Source organism: Serinus canaria, chromosome 4A, assembly GCF_022539315.1.
Source record: "Serinus canaria isolate serCan28SL12 chromosome 4A, serCan2020, whole genome shotgun sequence".
Lineage (NCBI taxonomy): Eukaryota > Metazoa > Chordata > Aves > Passeriformes > Fringillidae > Serinus > Serinus canaria.
The window spans coordinates 5,254,665-5,273,446 of record NC_066318.1 but is presented as its reverse complement, the minus strand read 5'-3'; the positions used below and the strand labels follow the sequence as shown (position 1 = coordinate 5,273,446).

The 18,782-nt window shown below is 57.0% G+C and overlaps 3 protein-coding genes across 5 annotated transcripts; all 3 read left to right on the top strand.

The window, feature by feature from the left end:
• Positions 1 to 485: 485 nt before the first annotated feature.
• Positions 486 to 4,389, top strand: LOC103816564 (protein Wnt-11b-like). Its single transcript, XM_009090557.4, has 5 exons — positions 486 to 601; positions 698 to 918; positions 1,297 to 1,574; positions 2,286 to 2,578; positions 3,281 to 4,389. Exons 1-5 carry the CDS (start codon positions 531 to 533, stop codon positions 3,453 to 3,455), a joined length of 1,038 nt encoding a protein of 345 aa, XP_009088805.2. The 5' UTR covers positions 486 to 530; the 3' UTR covers positions 3,456 to 4,389.
• Positions 4,390 to 8,223: 3,834 nt separating this feature from the next.
• On the top strand, positions 8,224 to 13,127 carry IGBP1 (immunoglobulin binding protein 1). Of its 3 annotated transcripts, none has more exons than XM_050974530.1 (6): positions 8,224 to 8,447; positions 8,869 to 9,261; positions 10,437 to 10,632; positions 11,430 to 11,515; positions 12,161 to 12,264; positions 12,601 to 13,127. In XM_050974530.1, exons 1-6 carry the CDS (start codon positions 8,260 to 8,262, stop codon positions 12,744 to 12,746), a joined length of 1,113 nt encoding a protein of 370 aa, XP_050830487.1. In that variant the 5' UTR covers positions 8,224 to 8,259; the 3' UTR covers positions 12,747 to 13,127. The 3 variants fall into 3 exon arrangements, with proteins under 3 accessions (XP_050830487.1, XP_050830486.1, XP_018769953.1); XM_050974529.1 differs by having other exon boundaries at positions 8,226 to 8,447; positions 12,598 to 13,127; XM_018914408.3 differs by having other exon boundaries at positions 8,228 to 8,447; positions 8,962 to 9,261; positions 12,598 to 13,127.
• A 1,201-nt stretch (positions 13,128 to 14,328) lies between these two features.
• Positions 14,329 to 18,550, top strand: LOC103816429 (diacylglycerol O-acyltransferase 2-like). The gene is made up of 8 exons (XM_009090409.4): positions 14,329 to 14,473; positions 15,911 to 16,039; positions 16,113 to 16,220; positions 16,461 to 16,531; positions 16,613 to 16,817; positions 17,291 to 17,465; positions 17,561 to 17,763; positions 17,888 to 18,550. Exons 1-8 carry the CDS (start codon positions 14,434 to 14,436, stop codon positions 18,040 to 18,042), a joined length of 1,086 nt encoding a protein of 361 aa, XP_009088657.2. The 5' UTR covers positions 14,329 to 14,433; the 3' UTR covers positions 18,043 to 18,550.
• Positions 18,551 to 18,782: the final 232 nt, after the last annotated feature.

Here is an 18,782-nt window from a genome sequence, read left to right as displayed (position 1 = left end):
GCAGAAAAAGAAATAGAAATTATAAGCCTCTGCTGACCCTTGAGGAGGGTGCAGCCAGGGGGATCGGGCTCTGTTCCCAAGGGACAAGGGACAGGACAGGAAGACACAGCTTCCAGCTGTGCCAGGGGAGGTTTAGGTGGATATTAGGGAAAATTCCTCATGGAAAGGGCACCCAGGGCAGCGGTGGACTCACACCTCTGCAGTGATTTAAAATCCATGTGGATGTGGCGCTTTAAGGACATGGTCAGCAGTGGCCTTGGCAGTGCTGGGGAAACATCCTGCAGCGGCTCATCTCTCACCGCCCTCCAGGTGCTGTATGGGGACGGTCACTGCTGAGGACAGCTGGCCTCCCTCCAGCCCCTCCTTGTCCCTAACCCTGTGAATGGCACCGAAACCGCCTTTGTTCCCCTCCCCGGGGGGCATGACCCGCTGCTATAAAAGGGGTGGTGGGGCCGAGCGGTCTCAGCCCTGCTCCCGGTCCCTGTCCCAGCTCCCAGCCCCACTCCCAGCTCCCAGCCCCACTCCCGGCCATGGGTCGCCCCGCCGCCGGAGCCATCGTGCTGCTGTGCTATCTGGGGCTCTCCGCAGCCATCCAGTGGCTGTAAGTAGGGACCGGGATCTCTTCTATCAGACCCTATTTTGGCTGTCCCTCGGGGCGCTGTGGCCCCCCCCAGTGACCCCCCACCTCTCTCCACAGCGGGCTGGCGGGCAGCGGGGTGGCCTGGAACGAGAGCCAGCACTGCCGGCTGCTGGTGCCGGAGCAGCTGCAGCTGTGCCGCCGGCACTTGGAGGTGATGCCCAGCATCGTCCGGGCTGCCCGCCGGACGCAGCAGCTGTGCCAGCAGAGCTTTGCGGACATGCGGTGGAACTGCTCCTCCATCCAGCGCGCCCCTAGCTTCGGCCCCGACCTGCTCACAGGTAAGGGATGCTCCTCCTGCCCAGTCTGCTCTGCCCCAGGAATGTCCCGGGCTGGCAGCGCGTTCTGCCGTGGGTTTCTGTTTGGGGGTAAATATCCTGCCTTTACGTGGTGTTAATCCTGTGCAAGTTCCGTCTGGGGGAGGTGACAGACAGTGTCTTCCATTTCAAACAGCTGCCAGAAGCTCCCAAATAACGCGGGGGAAGAGGTGGGGATACGGTCAGTGTAATCCAGGGGCCACAGGTTAAAACACAAAAACTGAGAGGCCTTGCCTTTATCCTGTCGCAAGACGAAATAAAGAAATTCCTTGTATAGAGAGATGTGCCAGAGGAGAGTCTGGCTGGTCAGGGAGGAAGGAAATATCCCTGTTTTCTCCGCAGGAACACGGGAAGCCGCCTTCGTGCACGCCCTGGCAGCGGCGGCCGTGGCCCAGGGCATCGCCCGCTCCTGCGCCTCCGGAGAGCTCCCGCGGTGCTCCTGCGGCCCCGGGCCCGCCGAGCCCCCCGCGCCCGGCTCCCGCTGGGGCGGCTGCGGTGACAACCTGAGCCACGGCCTGCAGCTCGGAGCCGCCTTCACCGACGGCTCCGCCAGAGCCGGCACCGGGGGCACGCCCGGGCTCCGGGCGGTGAACCGGCATAACGGAGCCGTGGGACGGGCGGTGGGTGTGGAACCCCCGGGGCTGCAGGTTGGGATGGGGGATACGGAATCCACCAGGGCTGCTGTGCTCTGGGATGGGGTGTATGAGCCCCCCGGGACTGCCCGGGGGTGACACAGTGGGTCCAAACCCCCTGGGATTGGTGGAGCCCAGCACCCCTCGCAGCAGGAGCAGAGGTCCCTAGTTTAAGGCAGCAGATGTCAGGCAGGATTTTGGATGCCCTGAATATCAATCAGGAGGCAACAAAATGGGGAAAAAGTGTTAGCAGACACCCCCTACACACACTGCTGCCCACCCCCAGACATCCCATACCCTTTCCACAACCAGCTCTCCTGACACTTCACACCAGTACTCCCAGTTAGCTGATATTACACACCAGTGCTCCCAGTGCTTCTTTCCACCCTTCTCACTAGAAACAGAGCTCATCCTGTCCCACTCCAGCTGGGCTCCTCAGCCCATCTCATCTTTGTGCTTCCATCCACTCTTGTTCCCCAGGTGAGGCTTGGGAAACGTCCAGCCCCTGCTGCCAGCTCCCCTGGAAGTTCCCCAAGGATCAGGTTCTTATCAGAAGAGACTGAAGCAGGGCTGAGCCCCTGATTGCCTCATTATAATTAGCTCTGAGCTCTTTCAAGCTTTGAAACTCCCATGGGTGCCCTTGGGAGTCAATCCCCGGGGCAGTACCAGGAGAGAGCAAACTCCCCTGTTTCCCTGCAGGTGCTCAGTGACTCCCTGGATACCAGGTGTAAATGCCATGGGGTTTCAGGCTCCTGCTCAGTGAAGACCTGCTGGAAAGGGTTGCCAGACCTGGGTGAAATCGCCTCTGACCTCAAATCCAGGTACCTGGCAGCCCTCAAGGTGACCCATCGGCTCATGGGGCCCAGGAAGCAGCTGATCACCAAAGAAGGGGATGCCAGGCCAGTGACAGAGATGGATCTGGTTTATCTCATCAGCTCTCCTGACTACTGCACCCCAAACCCCCAGCTGGGTTCTCTGGGGACACAGGACAGGTAAGAAGAACTCAGCCTCTGATTCCAGAAGTGCCTGTTCCTCTGGGTTTGAGTGTCCTGGAAAGCTGATGTGGCTGGGCTGGGGTGAGCTTGCAGGAGATCCCTGAATCCCTGTCTTGTGAGACCTCTCCTGCACTGCTGCGTCCTCGTCTGGGACTCCCAACACAAGACAGGCAGGGACTTGTTCAAGTCCATGTGTGCCCATGGAGATGCTCCCAGGGCTGGAGCCTCTCTGCTCTGGAGCCAGGCTGGGAGAGCCAGGAGTGCTCACCTGGAGAGAAGAAGGCTCCAGGAAGATCTCAGAGCCCCTTCCATGGCCTAAAGGGGTTCCAGAAGAGTTGGAGAGGGACTGGGGACAAGGGATGGAGTGACAGGACAAAGGGGAATGGCTTCCCACTGAGAGGGTTAGTTGGGATATTGGGAAGGAATTCCTGGCTGTGAGGGTGGAGAGACCCTGGCACAGGGTGCCCAGAGAAGGTGTGGCTGCCCCTGGCTCCCTGGAAGTGTCCAAGGCCAGGCTGGACAGGGCTTGGAGCAACCTGGGACAGTGTAAGGTGTCCCTGCCCATGACAGGGGTGGCATAGACAGTCCCTTCCAACTCAACCATTCCATGATCCTGCAGCCTCCTGCTCTGAGCACACCAACTCCAGGGGAGGCCAGGGCTGGGGAGGGCAGGTCCCCAGGTCCCACATCTCTCTGCAGGCCATGCAACAGGAGCTCTGTGGGCAGTGACAGCTGTGACCTGCTGTGCTGTGGCCGCGGCTACAACACCTACACGGAGGAGGTGCAGGAGCGCTGCCACTGCCGCTACCGCTGGTGCTGCTCCGTGGTGTGCCGGCGCTGCCGGCGCAGCCTGGAGAGACACGTCTGCAAATGAGGAGGAGAACCCCTGCTGGCACCCACCAGGCACAGCTAGACACCAGGAGCCATCCCAAGGGATGCGCCCAGCAAGGAGGAGGCTGTGCAGGAAGCCAGGTCTCTCATGGAAAGCCTCAGACTGAGAGATTTTGGGAAGCCTGTGGTGCCTTCCAACCCAGACCTCAGGGCAGGACAAAGAGCTGCCCTCCTGCAGCTGGTCAGTGGCCAGCCCTTTGTCTCCAGCTGGGAAAAGCCATTGATCATTCCACAGACTCCTTTCTCTGGGGGAAACAGGGACCTTGGGCTGCCATTGTCCCTTTGCAGGAGGATTCTGACAGCTCCTGAAAGCCAGGAGTGATAGATGGAAGGGGGTAGAGTTGTCCACTGGGAGAAGGCTGCAGGGATGGAATGCTGCTGCTTTGGGTGAGGGGGTCACAGGCAACTCCCTTGGGAACAGGATTCTGCTGTGGGCTCATCCAGGGTGCTCCTCCTCAGGGGAGAGCACTGCTCCAGGACCCTTTGCAGCATCCCAGTGGATGCATGGACGTGGTGCTGCTCTTGTTGATGGCAGAGACATCAGGGACAGGAGAGCTCCTGCAGGCTGCCAAAACTGGGCAGCCTGGCAAACCCACGCCTGACCACATGTCAACAACTCAGCCATGGCACCACTGTAGCTTCTGTCCCCATGTCAGAGGTGGGAGCACCCTCAATACATGAAATGTATTGAGGGTGCTCCCACCCTCAATGGCTTGTCCTTCCTGCCCCTCCTTCTGGCCCACTGAGGTCTTCAGCCCACTCCTTCCACCCTTCAGGACCAGGTGTGTTGGAATTCTGGCCTGGAGAGGGGACACAACTCCAGGATCTTGGGGAAGCAAGAAATAACCTTTATTTTCTGTACTTCTTGTAAGTGGGATTCTGGTGTGTGTGTTTTAAATAAATGTTATAACTCTCTATGCCTTGTTTTCTAGGACAATCTTTCCCGCATGTTCTTCCGAGCTGATCCTGGAGAAAGAGGCTGTAAGGAGAGCCTTGTGTCCATAAAGCTCCATGTCCATATTTTTCCTTTCCTTTTCTGAGGACCAGCTCACTTTTAACTCTTTCTGCTTCTTGCTGGCCCAGATTGGCCTTTGATTACAGACCCCTGCTTTTCTCTGCTCCTCTTTTATCCCCTGCTTCCTCAGATGTCTGTCTGCCTGGGATTCAGGGCTGCTGCTCGAAGCTGTGGCAGTCCAGGGTTATTTTCTGATCCTTGGGAATGTGGGCTGGATGAGTCAAGGGTGTGTGAACAGCAAGGGGTTGGGAGCCAGGGATGGGGGCTCCCACATTTCCCATAGCATGGAATCTGGCCAAGCACTTGGATGGGATGAGATTCCTGCTGGTGCAGCCTTTGGAGAGAAAGGATGAGTCCAAACAGGTGCTGCAGGGACTCCACAGCACCAGGAGGACAGGTAAACGGGATGGGACTCCTCGGGTGGATTCCTGCAGCTCCCAGCATTACCTGGAGGCTCCAGCAGCTCCGTTTTATTTTTGGTTCCCATTGACTGGAGTTGGCCGCGCTCAGCCCAAGCCCAGCTGGACGATTACTCATTTCCATATCCATTCCATCATTTTTAATGGTCTCTGCTGGGTCACGGAATCAATGCATGAGTTTTCTTGTAAAACATCCCCTCCCCTTAATGTGCTCCAGGTTTCCGTGAGAGCAGGGAAGGAACCAGAGGTGGCTCGAGAGGATGCCGGGGCGGGAAGTTGAGCTTGAGCTCGGGGACTGCCAGGAGCGAGCTAACCCTCGTTATCAGTTGTTAATGTGCCACCGACGGGCTCTGCCTGCTGCCATCTCCCTTCCAAGAGCGCCTGGAAAACCGCAGCTGCCCCCAAGGCCAAAAACTATCTCGAGTTTTCCTTTTAGAATGCAATTAGGCGTCGCTGCCCGGCATTCCCCAGAAAAAGGAGTTTCAGCTGCCAGGCTGCGCAGCAACCGCAGTTTCTGCGTCCAGGGGGCTGCAGGTACTAAATCAGGATTGCCTCATGCCTTTCCTGCATTCACCTCCTCGCGCATCCCAGATCACAGGGAGGTGACAGCGGGAGGGGCTGCGAACTCCGCTGAGCATTGCAAAACGGTGGTGAGAGGGGAAAAAAAACCCGGGAAGGATCTTGTGGAGTGAGAACTCCAGCCAGGAGGGTGGGAAATGTGATTTGCATTTGGTAACTACAAACACACATGGCCTGGGGGAGAGGAGAGGAGCCACAATAGCTAGGAATGCCCAGGGGAGCTGTCGGGATCCCTCCTAGAGAGGTTCCGTTGCAATTTCTGCCTGGGAAAAGGCAGGGTCAAGTGCTGAATATGCAGAATCTTCTCCTCCTCTCCCTCCTTGACTCCAAACCCGACAGGGAAGGGCTGGGAAAAGGCTGGAGGGGGTCACTGTGCTGCCGGAATCTTGCGGGAAATGGGAAGGAGCCGGAATTAGTTGGAGAGTGCAAAGGGTCAGGCTGGCAGGGGGTGACAGCTCTGTGACAACGCTCTCAGTGGGGGCTGCTGGAATCCGGGCCCACACCTGGAATTAGCAGGGATGTGAGATCTGCAGGGCTGGGAACAGCCCCCAGGAACCGGGAGCCGGAGGGTGGATGCAGTGGAAATGCGCCCTGTGTTTGTCCCCAGGGGTTTTAAGGGAGTAATGCTGGTGTGAACGTGGTTATTTGTTGCTGGTCAGACTTGTGCAAACAATAAAGTCGGGAGGAAGGCGAGTGATTTTCATGGGTTCTTTTGATTTTGCTGTTAAAACGCGGATTTATTTATTTTCCCTTTTATTTCCTTATTCATTGAGGGATGGTGCATAACTCATTCCAGGAGGATAATATGAGCAACAAACCGTTGGGAATTAAGTATTTTGGAGGAAGGATGACTCCAAAAGTTCAAGGATATGTTGGGACATTTCTTCTGCACAGCCCTGGAGTGCTGCTCCCACTGGAATGTGGATGGGGACCTGCACTTGCTTTTCCTTTTGCTGCTCACAGAGCTGAGCCAGGAGCTGGAGAAAGCCCAGAGTGGGCTCAGCTGTGACATCTCACAGAATCAGGGAATCCTGGAATGGTTTGGGTTGAAGGGACCTTAAAGCTTAGCTAGTTCCACCTCCTGGCAGGAGCAGGGAGCCTTCTCCTACCCCAGGGTGCTCCAAGCCCTGCCCAACCTGCACTGCTGGGAATATTTGGGGGATGTTGCTGTGACCTTTGGGATGGTTGGTCCCTACACCATCACACCACAAGACACAGACATGAGTAAATGCCTGTATTTAAGGAAAAACCCTTCCCTCTCTGTTCTCCTTTGTTCCTGGGGCGTTCAGCAGTGTCGTGGTGCTCTACGGATGACAAACCAAAACAGGGATTGTCCATGTGGGGATCTTCAGCTGAGGGACAGGGACAATCAGGGGTGAGTAAGAGCCATAAGATTTGAGGGGGAACCAGCTGCAGCCTGAGGAATTTTGGGTGCAGCTGGAAGGTCAGGTCTGGCCGGGGCTGTGGGGGTTCGGAAGGGAAGCAGCTCTCCATCCCTTGGAATCATGGAATTCTTGGATGGTTTGGTAGAAGGGACCTTAAAGCCCATCTTGTTCCACCTTCTGCCATGGGCAGGGACAGTTTCCCCATCCCAGATTGCTCCAAGCCCCATCCAACCTGGACTTGGACACTTCCAGAGATGGAACAGGGAAATCCATTCCAGGGCCTCCCCACCCTCACAGGGAAGGATCTGATTTCTCCCAGGTGGGCAGACATTCCTGCAGGAAGGGAGTCTGGGCACTCTCTCCTCTGCAGAGCAGACACTGCTGTGGCTGTGAATGCCCCCGGGGGCTGCCATTCCGCTGGGAATATCCAGGAGATCCTCCCAGCAGCAAAATGGGGCCAGACGGGTTTGGAGGACACATAACACTCCTGGGCTCTGTGAGTAACAACTCATTGCACAATCTGACACAGGCATAAGAAAACAAAGAGTCAATCGTAAACTGAGTCATCCTCAGAGGCTGAGTTGGAATTACTCAGGAGTAACCAGCAGTAGTAGTGGTTGCTGCTTCCATACTTTGCTCACAGCCAGGTCAATCACCTGTATTTCTGAGGGAAATAGCCTGCTCATAAAAAGCACAGGTTTAACCCTAACCTGCCTGATGCCTGGTTGAATTTTAGAGATCTTGGAAGTGAAATAAAGGAAGAAAAAAAAAAGAAAAGTAGCATGTCCCACTTGTACTGTAGAAAAAATAGAGAAGAGGAAGGTGCTGTGCTTAAACAAATAAATTGATATTTACTGACGGCAGTACTGCACTGTCGAGGATCTCCACTGTGTCCACCTTTCATACACCGGGAAAACTGATGTTTTCTGCCAATTTATCTAATTATCCACATTTTTTCCAGTTTCTCAGACTCCGTCTCAGTGCTCCCTGCCAGGTCCCGCGAGGGCCGGCGCACCAGGCAGGACCTGACAGGGAAAAGCGTTGGGGGCACTGGAGGCCTGTGAGCGCCCCCGGCCACGCCGAGCCGCTCCTGCCCACGGTGCCCGCCCGCCGCGGGGCCTCCAGGGCCGCGGGGCGAGCGCGGGGCCATCACGGCGCCCACCGGGCCCGCTGCCCCTCAGCCTGCCCTCATCAACATGGCGGCTCCCACGTGCCGGCTGCGTCTGTGCCATCCCCAAGATGGCGCCCGCAGTCGCTCCAGCTGTGACCTCCCCAAGATGTCGCCCCGCGTTGTGGCTATGGCGGTGACCTCCCCAAGATGGCGGCCGGGGCGGGTACGGTCGCGCCGGACCGCGCCGGAAGTGGTGGCGGCGCCGTTCCCGGCCCGTGATGGCGGAGGCGGGCGCGGGCGGCCCCCGGCTGGCGGAGCTGCTGGCGTTGGGACGGCGGCTCTTGGAGGAGTTAGAGGCCAGCACCGAGCCCTCCTCGGGAGCCCCGGCCGTGCAGGACAAGGTGCGGCAGGGGCTGGACGCGCTGCAGCGGGCGGCGGCCATGGTGACGCAGCTGGAGCTGTTCAGGTGAGCTCCGGGGACGCGTCTGAGGGGACAGGGAGGGTTCCCGGGCGGGGCAGAGGTGGAGTGGGACAGGATCCCAGAATCACCGAGGTTGGACAAGATCTCCAAGACCATCGAATCCAGCCTGTGACCGATGCCCACCTTGTCACCCAGCTCAGAGCACTGAGTGCCGCGTCTGGGCGTTCCTTGGATACCTCCAGGAATGGGGAATCCAGACCTCCCTGGGCAGCCCCTGCCAAGGCCTGGCCACCCTTTCCATGGAGAAATTCCTGCCGATGTCCAACCTGAGCCTCCCCTGCTACAGCTTGAGGCCTTTTCCTCTCCTCCTTTCCCTGTTCCCTGGGAGCAGAGCCTCCCCTGGCTGTGCCCTCCTGTCAGGAGTTGTGCAGAGCCACAAGATCCTCCCGAGCCTCCTTTTCTCCAGGCTGAGGCCCCCCAGCTCCCTCAGGCGCCCCTCCCAGCATGACTCCAGCCTCTTTCCCACCTCCGTCCCTGTTCCCTGCTCTCTCCCTGGCAGTGAGAACGAGGAGCTGGAGGAGGTCGCCTCAGCCGACCTGAAGTTCATGCTGCTGCCGGCGCTGCTGGGAGCCCTGACGCTGAAGCAGGTGGACCTGAGCAGGAGAAGGGAGCACCTGGAGACTGCCCGGGAGCATTTCCAGCACTTCCTGAAGCTCTGCAGGAACTACGGGCTGGGATCTTTTCAGCTGCCCCCAGGCACCTCCAGCGAGGAGGAAGCCAGGAGCTCCTCGGCCCCCCGGGACCCCTCCCAGCCCAACCTGGTGGCCATGGCCTTGAGCAGGACAGCCAAAATTGAAAGGTGGGCTCTGTGCAGTGGGAAGGACTTTGGGAATCGCTCTGGGAGGAGCAGGAGCCTGAGACAGTACAGGGTTGAACAGGGAAGAGCTTCCCTGGATATTGGAATAATTTGATAATAAAATGTTCATTTTAAGAGATGCTGTTTATTGGGTAGGGCTGGGGAGGGGCATTTGTGATTCCAGTTTCTGGTCTCTGTGGAAAAACTGCTCAAAAACTTGAAATTAGCTCTGTAATCTTTTATAGTTAATCTTACAATTAGTTCTTTAATCACTGCTGGCAGCACAAAGACTTCCAAACTGGAAGTTTCCTGCCAGTGGATTCATTAGAGCTTGAAAAAAAGGTGATTGGTGCCTTTGGGGCTTTGGTTGGGATTTTAGCCACTTAGTTGCTCCTTGTGGCAGCACTGGAAGGTCCAGACTGGGCTGGACTTACTTAAATTGTGTATAAAAACATAGAAAATATTATTTATATACTAGGTTTGAAGGGTTTCTATTTTAGAATTACTCTTTTATGCTCATTGTCCTCTCAGCTCCCACAGGTTTCTTGGCTCTTATTGTTTATTCTTCAGGTGACAATAATTGAGGGAAAGAGGACACAATGATTTCGTTTGGAAGTGTTTCATATGAGTAGTTTCCCCTTTAATGGCTAATTCCTGAAAAAGTAAAAATAAATTTAGCCTGGAAATTTATTATATAGGGACTTCTTCACTTTGATAACTAATTCCTGAAGAGGTCAAAAAGTCCAAAAAGCCAAAATTATATTGAAAAAAACGTATGCACACACAGATATGTGCAGACCTGTGTCAGAAGTTGGAAAAGTGTTTTATTCTGTTTGTGTGACATGGAGTCAGCCCAAACCAGCCATTCCATTGATTTTCTCAGTCCTGTTTTCTCCAGGAGTCTGATGTCCCCTGTCTTGACTGCTTTACCAGAAAAGCTTCAATTTCCAAGGATTCTTTAGTGTTTAGGAGAAGAATAAAATCAGTGAGGCCGCTCTAAATTAAATGTAATTTTACAGCTGCTTTTAACAGACAGGAGAGGCTGAAATTCCAACAGGAACCAGCACAACTTGCATGAAATGTGGTTGATCCTTTTAAAAAGGGTGGTAAAGACCCCAGGGCTGGGCTGTGCTGGCGAAGAATGGTTCCATAGTCTGATTTTGCTGTGTTTGAGCCAGATACAAGCAGAAGAAGGAGCTGGAGAACAAACTGGCCTCCATGAGCAGCTCCGTCGAGAGTGGGACAGCGGATGAGGATCAGATCCGGGAATTTTACATCCTCCAGATCCAGAAATGGATCGGCACCAGCCTGGAGGAGATTGAGAGCATCGACCAGGAGCTGGTGATCCTGAAGAGCAGGGATGCAGCCAGACAGGTGAGGGAGCTCTCCTCAGAGTTTTGTTCAGTGACGTCCCAGTTGGAATTGAGCTCAATCACAGCATGAGCTGGTGGGGTTTCCTTCATTCTGAAATCTGAGTTTTGGGTTGGGCTCTGCTGCCACATTTCCCCCACAATCCCAGCCTGTGGAATGCTGCAGCTTGGAATATCAGAGCTGAAATAGGCTGTGCAAAGGCTTTTCTGCAGATCCTTAATTCTGAAGAACAGTTGGGTTTGGAAATTAAAATGAGACCCTTGTGGTTTCTGTCAAGCCACCCCTCCTGGTCTGCAGCCTGTCCAGGTGTTATCAGCCCATTTGGAATGACAGAACATTCCCACAGACCTGCAATCCCTGTGCAGAACGTTGTGTCCAGGGTTTCTGTGACCTGGGATGTCTGCTGGGAGCAGCAGCTCTTGATGTGCTGCCTCCAGGCAGGTCTGGTTTGGGGGGTTTGGCACTGCAGGACTCAGCTCCTCTGAGGTGTCCATGAATGATGTGCTCAGAATGTTCCACTGCAACAATAAACAACATTTCCTGGTCTGCTCTGAGCTCAGCCCTGGCAGCTCTGCTTTGACCCCAGCAGGTGGCACAGAGGCACAGGAAGTGATTGCTGTACTGTCACAGTTGGAATTCCTGATTTAAACCAAATTCAGGCTTGGACTTTCCATTCTGGGGTGTTGCTCTGACAGCTGAGGAGTTTCTCCTCTACAAGACCTTTAATAACTTCAGGATGGGAAGCAGAGGGAAAATTCTGATCCCTTCCATTCCCTGGTGACTGTCTTTTGCATCCCCAGTCTCCAGCAGGTCCCCGTGGCCCTCCCCGGCCAGCCAGAGCTCCAGTGAAACCCTTCATCCTCACCCGGGATGCTGCTCAGGCCAGGTATGGATTGGGATGATCCAAACACACTTTGGGGCAGTGCTATCATGTCAAACCTAAAATTCTCTGTCAAGTGCAGAAATCCAGGTGGTACCTTCATGTCTGCGCTTGAGTTTGTGGCACCCTGAAATCTGTGCAGGAATTTCAGCACCTAAAGCACAGAATGGGAGAGAAACCAGATTTCCTGTCATGCTTGGCACATGATTTATGCCTAGCTTTCCATGTATGTGCTTCAGTTCCCAGGGGTGTCCTGGGGCCACCTTCCCCTGTCCCAGGTTGCTCCAAGCCCTGCCCAACTTGGCCTTGGCCAACCTGGCCTTGGACACTTCCAGGGATCCAGGGGCAGACACAGCTTCTGTGGGCACCTGTGCCAGGGCCTCCCCATCTCACAGGGGAGAATTCCTTCCCAATATCCCATCTATCCCTGCCCTCTGGCAGTGGGAAGCCATTCCCTGTGTCCTGCCACTTCAGGCCCTCTCCATCTTTCTGTCAGGCACAGGAAAGCCACAGTTGGGTCACCTCTCAAGCCTGCCTTGTGTCATCCTTACATCCGTAGCAAAGGTTGGATCATGGAATAGCCCTGTGCCTCTTGCCTGTGTTCCTGCTCTCATTCCAGGGGATTTCATTGCCTGGTTTTTCCCACTGCAGAGTGTTTGGAGCTGGCTATCCTGGGCTGCCCACCATGACTGTGGATGACTGGTACGAGCAACGCCGGAAGCAGGGAATTGTGTCCACCCCACAGAGGGTTCCAGGTATGGAACAGAGATGGGAACAGGGGGTTTGGGAAGCCTCTGGAGGGGATGGGTGAACAAGGACGTGTGCAGGGTATGAAACACCCCCGACTAAAGAAGAATCCAAGCTTTATTAGGAAAACAACCTAGACTGGACTTGGCTGTCCAAGGCCAGGTTGGACAGGGCTTGGAACAACCTGGGATAGTGGAAGGTGTTCCTGGTAGCACTGGATGGGCTCTAAGATCCCTTCCAACCCAGCCCATTCCAAGGTTCTCACTCCTGCTTGTCTGGCAAGCCCAGCTCCCAGCAGGGCTTTGAAGAACCTGGGTCTCCTCCCTGTCCCTCCCCTCCAGCAGGTGCAAGTGATGAGGAGATGCAGAAGCAGCAGAAGGAGACAGAGGAGGAGGAGGATGATGAGGAAGCTCTTCGGAAAGCTCGGGACTGGGACGACTGGAAGGACACACACCCCCGGGGCTATGGCAACAGGCACAACATGGGCTGATGCTGTGGCTGCCAGCAGGGCCTGGAGATCCTGGGAGAACAACCTGGAGAGGGAGAAGGGAATACAGTGTACATAGATGGAGCATCTGGGAATTCCCTGGATGGACAGAGGACAGGATGGCAGGAGGACACGTGACCCCTTGATTTGGTGCATTCCATGTCAGACTGGGGCCAGACTGGTGGTGTTGGGGGGTGCCCCAGAGCTCTGAGGGGCAGCTCCATAAGGGTCAGGCTCCCTCTGCCCTCCCAGGCAGAGGCAGCCTCCAAGGGGAGCTCCACGGATTTGGAAACTGCTCTTTGTATTGTGGGTGGATATATTTATTTTTTTTTTTCCTCTCTGTTTTAAGCAAAATAAACTCTCTTTGTGTTGTCTGGTTCTTGACGTGAAATTCTCTTGCTCTTCATCCCGGGCTTTTCCAGGGGGTGAGCCCTAGACATTCTCATGGAGCCTACAAGGGACAGAGCTGGGACAAATGGTGCCATATTCCAAGACAAAGTAGTCAGTGTGCTTTGAAACCCACTAGTACAATCTTTAAAAAGGGGAAAACTAAATCCCTCTGGTACCATTCCTGAATGAGGGAGAAGAGGACTGAGCTGGCACAGAGCAGGTGTTTGCAGGAAGGTGAGGAATCACAGCTGGAAGTTCTGGAAGTGCCTGGAGTGGGCTGGTAACTGTGGGTGGACTTGTTCCAAACTTGGTAAAATACTGGGATGGAAAAGCAAAGCATGGTTGGCACTTTGTGTCACCCGGAGCAGTATCACCTTCATGGTGCTTCCTTACCCTGGGACAGTGGGATTCTGTAGAAATTTGGTGGTTTTCCTTCCTGTTAGCAGGATTTGGGCACAGCTGGAGTTGAGATGTTTTCCATGCAGCAATCCCTGTCCTCGGTACTCGTCCACACCCAGGAAGCCTACAGGGACTGTGGTCCTTTCTCCCAGGTACTGAGTCCCTACAATTCACAGGAGGGGTTTGTGGGTTCCAAATCTCCCAGGAAACATTTCTTACTTCTTCACCATGATCCTGTGGGTGTTTATCCCTCTTCTACACTGATGTTTGCTAGCCCTTCCTAGGAGCACCTCTGGACAGCTGGATCCTGAGGAGTAGCTTCAGGGATTTATTCCCCGTGGGTTCTCGCAGTTCCTTGGGCTGTTGGCCTGAAGCTCCCCTTCAGTGCTGACTTGCTGCTCCTATTTCCCTTTCTTGTCATTTTCCCCCTCAAACCTCTCCAGACAGCACTCCAGGCTCCCTGGGCAGGAGGCAGAGTGCCCATCCCAGGGCTGGGAGCAGCAGCAATGATCTGGTGGCTGTGGAGCTTCAGGGTGATATTTTTGGGTGGCTCTGGGGTTGTCACATGGCAGTGTTTGTGACATTTCCCAAACTGGACGGTACCATTCCCAGGGGGATGCAGCATTCCCAGAGAAATTCAGCCCCTGCCAGCACCCATGGCTGGGACTTTCCAAGGAACAGCAACCTCCCAGCACAGCCACAGTGCCTCACCCTCTGTGTGACCCTTCCAGGGACCAGCAGTTCCTCTCCATGTCCTAATCCCAGCTGGAGCAGGTCCCCTCCCCTCAGCAGGGCCGGAGTCCCTCTGGTCACCTGGTTAAAGTCTCTGGACACACAACCCGGCGCCCTCTGATTGCCAAACTCACCTTTCCACCCACAGCGCCACAGAGCTCCTGCCACCATGAAAACCATCATAGCAGCCTGCTCCCAGAATCTCAGTGGTAAGAGATTCCCAAAAAGGGTTGGGATGGCTCCTGGTTCTCTAGCAGTGTGAGGAGCTGGTGGTTGTCACTGTTGTCTGCTTGCTTGGGAGTGCTGAGGAGAAAAGGGGTGCTGGGAGCAATTAGAGAATGACTCCACAGGAAAACTCACTGTTGCTCCACAGGGATGAAATTTTGGATGGCTTTGGGAATGTTACACACAAGATGCTCCTGCAAATTTCAAGTGTTGGGTTTGCAGAGGCTTCTGTTGCTGACAGCAGAGCCCTGTGGGGTTCTCTGTGTCTGTGGAGTGGACATTCATGGGGTTTTTGGAATAGGAGTTATGAAACTTGAAAAGCAACTGTTTGGTGGGAAGAGCTCTGTGTCTTCCCTGTGAAAAAGAAGGGACTGGGTTCTGCAGGTAGCTGGGATTTTGTGGATGTGTGGCGGGTGGAAGGGATCACCCAGAGCCCAGCATGCTGCATGGGAGAAAAGGACAAAAATTTCCCACTGGAAAATTCCCCCATGGGCCAGAGATGGCTCCAGTGTTCAATTTATTTCACTTGCCCCATTCCTGGTTTGGATTAAGCTGGGAAGAACTGAACCTCTGCCAGCTTCCTGAAGCAGGGGTCGGTGGCTCTCCTCTGACCCAGGGGTCCCTGACTTGGGAAGGGATAGGGCTGTTCCTCTGTCCCCCGATCGTCTCTCTGGCCAACGTGCAGATTTGGGGTTGTTTTCCCAAGAATACAAGGCTTTTGTGATGTGAGGGTGGCTCTCTGGGGTGGTCTCAGTGTTGGGACCTTTGGTCAGGAGCACTGTGCTGGCAGGGCCAGTGCCTCAGGCCCGTTTTAGGGAGCAGGGATGGGGCAGGGATGGGCCCAGGCTTGGAGTTTGGATCCTGGCTGCCAGCCCGGGGAGGTTAATGGTTCACCAAGATCAGCTGGAGGGAAGGGGTGGCAGGGGGAGTGGAGTGGCTGCACTGCCACTGTGGGGACAGACTGGGATGGCCACCTCCAGCCACCCTGGCTTAGCCTTGCTGCTGGCCTTGGCACTTGCTGGGGGTGGTGTCTTCCTGCTGTGCCAGCTGAGAAATCCCCAAATCCCCTGTGAGCCCGAGCACACCAAGGAGGGAACGGGAATGGTCCTGGCCCTTGGGAAGTGGGCATGGAGCGGGATGTGCTCTCGACCCCGTGGTGCACAGAGCTTTTGGGCTTGGGGGTGCCCAGTGCTCCCCGCTCTGGGGACAGCCCTGATTGCCCAGGGCCACCTCCTGGCATGGTCCCGAGCTTCCTGGGGATGCTCCATTCCACCCCCCATATCCCATCCCTCCTCCCCCAACTGCTCATCCTTCCCATCCCACCTCCTGCCGGCACCCCTGGGTGCCTCCCTGCAGCCCAGCAGTCCCGCCCGCGTACGAGCCGTGCTGTTTGGGCGGGGGCCGTATTCCCCTCTCCGCAGGCAGCCGGGCCAGCATCAAGACCGCCCTTAGGACGCTGCTGGCCGTGCCCTGGCCCTCGCAGCGCGACATAGGCTCTGCGCTCCAGTTACTGGCCGTGCTGCAGTGGGTGCTCAGCTTCCTGCTGCTGGGTGAGTGAGTAGGGGGCTGCGGGGGGGGTCCCGGGGGCCACACAGCCGCTCACCTCCTGCCCGGCTCCCGCAGGAATCGTCAGCCTCCTACTCCTCATCTACCTGCTATTCACCAGCCTCTGGCTCATCCCCGTGCTCTACCTGGCCTGGATCATCTTCGACTGGGACACGCCGGAGAAAGGTGTGGTGGCCGCGTCCCCTCTTCCTCCAGCTTTGCAGCAGGATGGGAGAGGGGTTCCCCTTTCAGGTGTCTCCTAGAATTTGGGGAGCACCACCTCCCCCCTGCTCCTTCCCTCCACTCCCCCATCCACGGTGGGAAGAGGGATGCAGCGGGTCCGCGAGGAGCGTTTCCCTTGGACCCGGGTGGGCTGGGCTGGGCTGGGCTGGGCGACATCTCCTGGGGCCCCTCCCGGCTTTGCAGGTGGCAGGAGGCTGTCGTGCCTTCGGCGATGGACCGTGTGGAAGCACTTTCGGGATTATTTCCCGGTGAAGGTACGGCGCTGGGACGGGGTGGGATCACCCAAAAGGAGGCGCCACCGTCACGTTGACCCGTGACTCCTTTTGTCCCCACAGCTGGTGAAGACACACGACCTGTCCCCCAGCCACAACTACATCATCGGCTCGCACCCCCACGGCATCCTCTGCGTTGGCGCCTTCTGCAACTTCATCACGGGCTCCACGGGCTTCGAGGAGCTGTTCCCGGGCATCCGCTCCTACCTCACCACGCTGGCCGGAAACTTCCGCCTGCCCTTGTTTCGGGAGTACCTGATGAGTGGGGGTGAGCGGTGCCTGCCCTGCCCGGCTCCTGATCCCTCCTGAAGCACGGCAGGGATGGTGATCCCGGGAAGAGGCAGGGCAGGAATGCTGCTCTGCCTGCGTTGTGCCTGAGCGACAGCTTCACCTCGCAGCTTGCCCACACCTTGCCCACACCCTGCCTGAGCTGCACCTTCACCTTGCTCGCACCCTGCCCGCACCTTGCCTACACCCTGTCGGGACCGCTCCTCCGCCTTGCCCGCTCCTTGTCCGCACCCTGCGTGTTCCCTCCGCCCTCACTGCCCCCACGCTGCCCTCACCGCTCCCTGCCCGCACCTTTCCCACCCCCTGCCCGCTCCCTGCCCGCAGCAGAGGGAGCCCTTGCACTGTCCTTGCCCTGGTCCCAGCAGGTGCCGTCGCTCGGGGGGACCCTCGGCGGTCCCTGTCGGGTGGCCGGGCACTGCAGTGCCACAGCCCCGGTGCTCCGTCCCGCCGCAGGGCTGTTCCCGGTGACCCGCCGCGCCATCGGGTACCTGCTGTCCCAGAAAGGCACTGGCAACGCTGTGGCCATCGTCATCGGCGGCGCGGCCGAGTCGCTGTCCTGCCGGCCCGGTGTCACCACGCTCATCCTCAAGAACCGCAAGGGCTTCGTCCGCATGGCCCTGCGCCACGGGTGGGTCACGGCTGGGTCACCGGCACTGCCACCCCCGCCGGTCCTGGCGGTGCCCAGAGCTCCGTCACCACCCACCGTGTCCCCTCCCTCCTCAGGGCCTTCCTCGTCCCCTCCTTCTCCTTTGGGGAGAACGACCTCTTCCGCCAGGTGGTCTTTGAGGAGGGCAGCTGGATGAGGAGCATCCAGCGGCGCTTCCAGAAGATGATGGGCTTCGCTCCCTGCCTCTTCTACGGCCGCGGCCTCACCTCCTGCCGGTCCCGCGGCTTCCTGCCCTATGCCAGACCCATCACCACCGTGGGTGAGCAGTGGCGCTGGGGGGAGAGGGGACACTGCAGTGGGTGGTGCTGGGAGGCATCTCCTGGGCTGTGTCCCCAGCAAGCCGGGCATGTGGCCACCAGGCTGACCCCGTCCCCTGCCGGCAGTGGGGGAGCCGCTGGCGGTGCCCAAGGTGGAGAACCCCAGCCGGGAGCTGGTGGACCGGTACCATGAGCTCTACATCAGTGCCCTGCTCAAGCTCTTCAACGAGAACAAGACCAAGTATGGGCTGTCTGAATCAGATGAGCTGCACATCCTCTGAGTACCACCAGCACCAGCCCCATCCTGCTCATGAGGGCTCTTGCAAGGGGCATTTCAGCCAGCCTGGCATGGGGGACTTGCAGGGGACAGTCCCCACTCTGGCCTTCTGGTCCTCCAGACTGAGGGGGAGGTGGGAGGAGAGGGGAACCGAGGGGAGGATTGGGAAAGGCTCCCCCTTGCAAAGGGTTTGTGGGGTCTGTGGGTGACACTGCTGTTGCCTGCAAGGGGCTGGTGTGGGGCTGGGGCCAGACATGGGCACGGTCCCCCTGGGATAACCAGGTCACCACAAGCTGAGGGAAAGGTGTCATGGGAGGAGGGATTGACATGGGGGTTTTGGGGTGGCAACCTGATGACCAGGGGGACCAGCCGGGGACACAGCCCACTTTGGGGTGGAAGAGGGACACTCTTGGACTTGGGCACCTGTGGATGTGTTCTGAGCCAGGACCATGTGGCCCCAGATGAGCCTTTCCTGCCATCTCCATACCCAATACAGATTTTTAACCTCCCAATGCCTGTCTCTGTGTGTTCCAGAGGTTGGGATTGGCAGCACAGTGGCAGTACCCCTGCACTGCCCATCTGTGCCCTTGCTACCCAGTGTGTCCCCTCCCTAGCAGTCCCACCTCCAGCTGGGGCGGTGTTTGGCAGGGCCTTTGCACCACTCAGGTGTAGTCAAGCAGCTCCCAGATGCACCTGAGCCAGGTTGGATATAATGGGAGGTGAGGGGCAGCTCTTACTGGGTTA

What these genes read in the sequence shown, in the direction of transcription:
- LOC103816429 (XM_009090409.4), top strand. Translation starts at nt 14,434, where the DNA reads ATGAAAACCATCATAGCAGCCTGCTCCCAGAATCTCAGTG. An exon ending in CTGCTCCCAGAATCTCAGTG is followed by an intron (nt 14,474 to 15,910) that starts GTAAGAGATTCC and finishes CCCTCTCCGCAG; the next exon opens with GCAGCCGGGCCAGCATCAAG. An exon ending in CTGGGACACGCCGGAGAAAG is followed by an intron (nt 16,221 to 16,460) that starts GTGTGGTGGCCG and finishes CCGGCTTTGCAG; the next exon opens with GTGGCAGGAGGCTGTCGTGC.
- LOC103816564 (XM_009090557.4), top strand. Translation starts at nt 531, where the DNA reads ATGGGTCGCCCCGCCGCCGGAGCCATCGTGCTGCTGTGCTATCTGGGG. An exon ending in CGGCCCCGACCTGCTCACAG is followed by an intron (nt 919 to 1,296) that starts GTAAGGGATGCT and finishes TTTTCTCCGCAG; the next exon opens with GAACACGGGAAGCCGCCTTC. An exon ending in TCTCTGGGGACACAGGACAG is followed by an intron (nt 2,579 to 3,280) that starts GTAAGAAGAACT and finishes ATCTCTCTGCAG; the next exon opens with GCCATGCAACAGGAGCTCTG.
- IGBP1 (XM_050974529.1), top strand. Translation starts at nt 8,260, where the DNA reads ATGGCGGAGGCGGGCGCGGGCGGCCCCCGGCTGGCGGAGCTGCTGGCG. An exon ending in ACGCAGCTGGAGCTGTTCAG is followed by an intron (nt 8,448 to 8,868) that starts GTGAGCTCCGGG and finishes CCTTTTCTCCAG; the next exon opens with GCTGAGGCCCCCCAGCTCCC. An exon ending in CGGGATGCTGCTCAGGCCAG is followed by an intron (nt 11,516 to 12,160) that starts GTATGGATTGGG and finishes TTCCCACTGCAG; the next exon opens with AGTGTTTGGAGCTGGCTATC.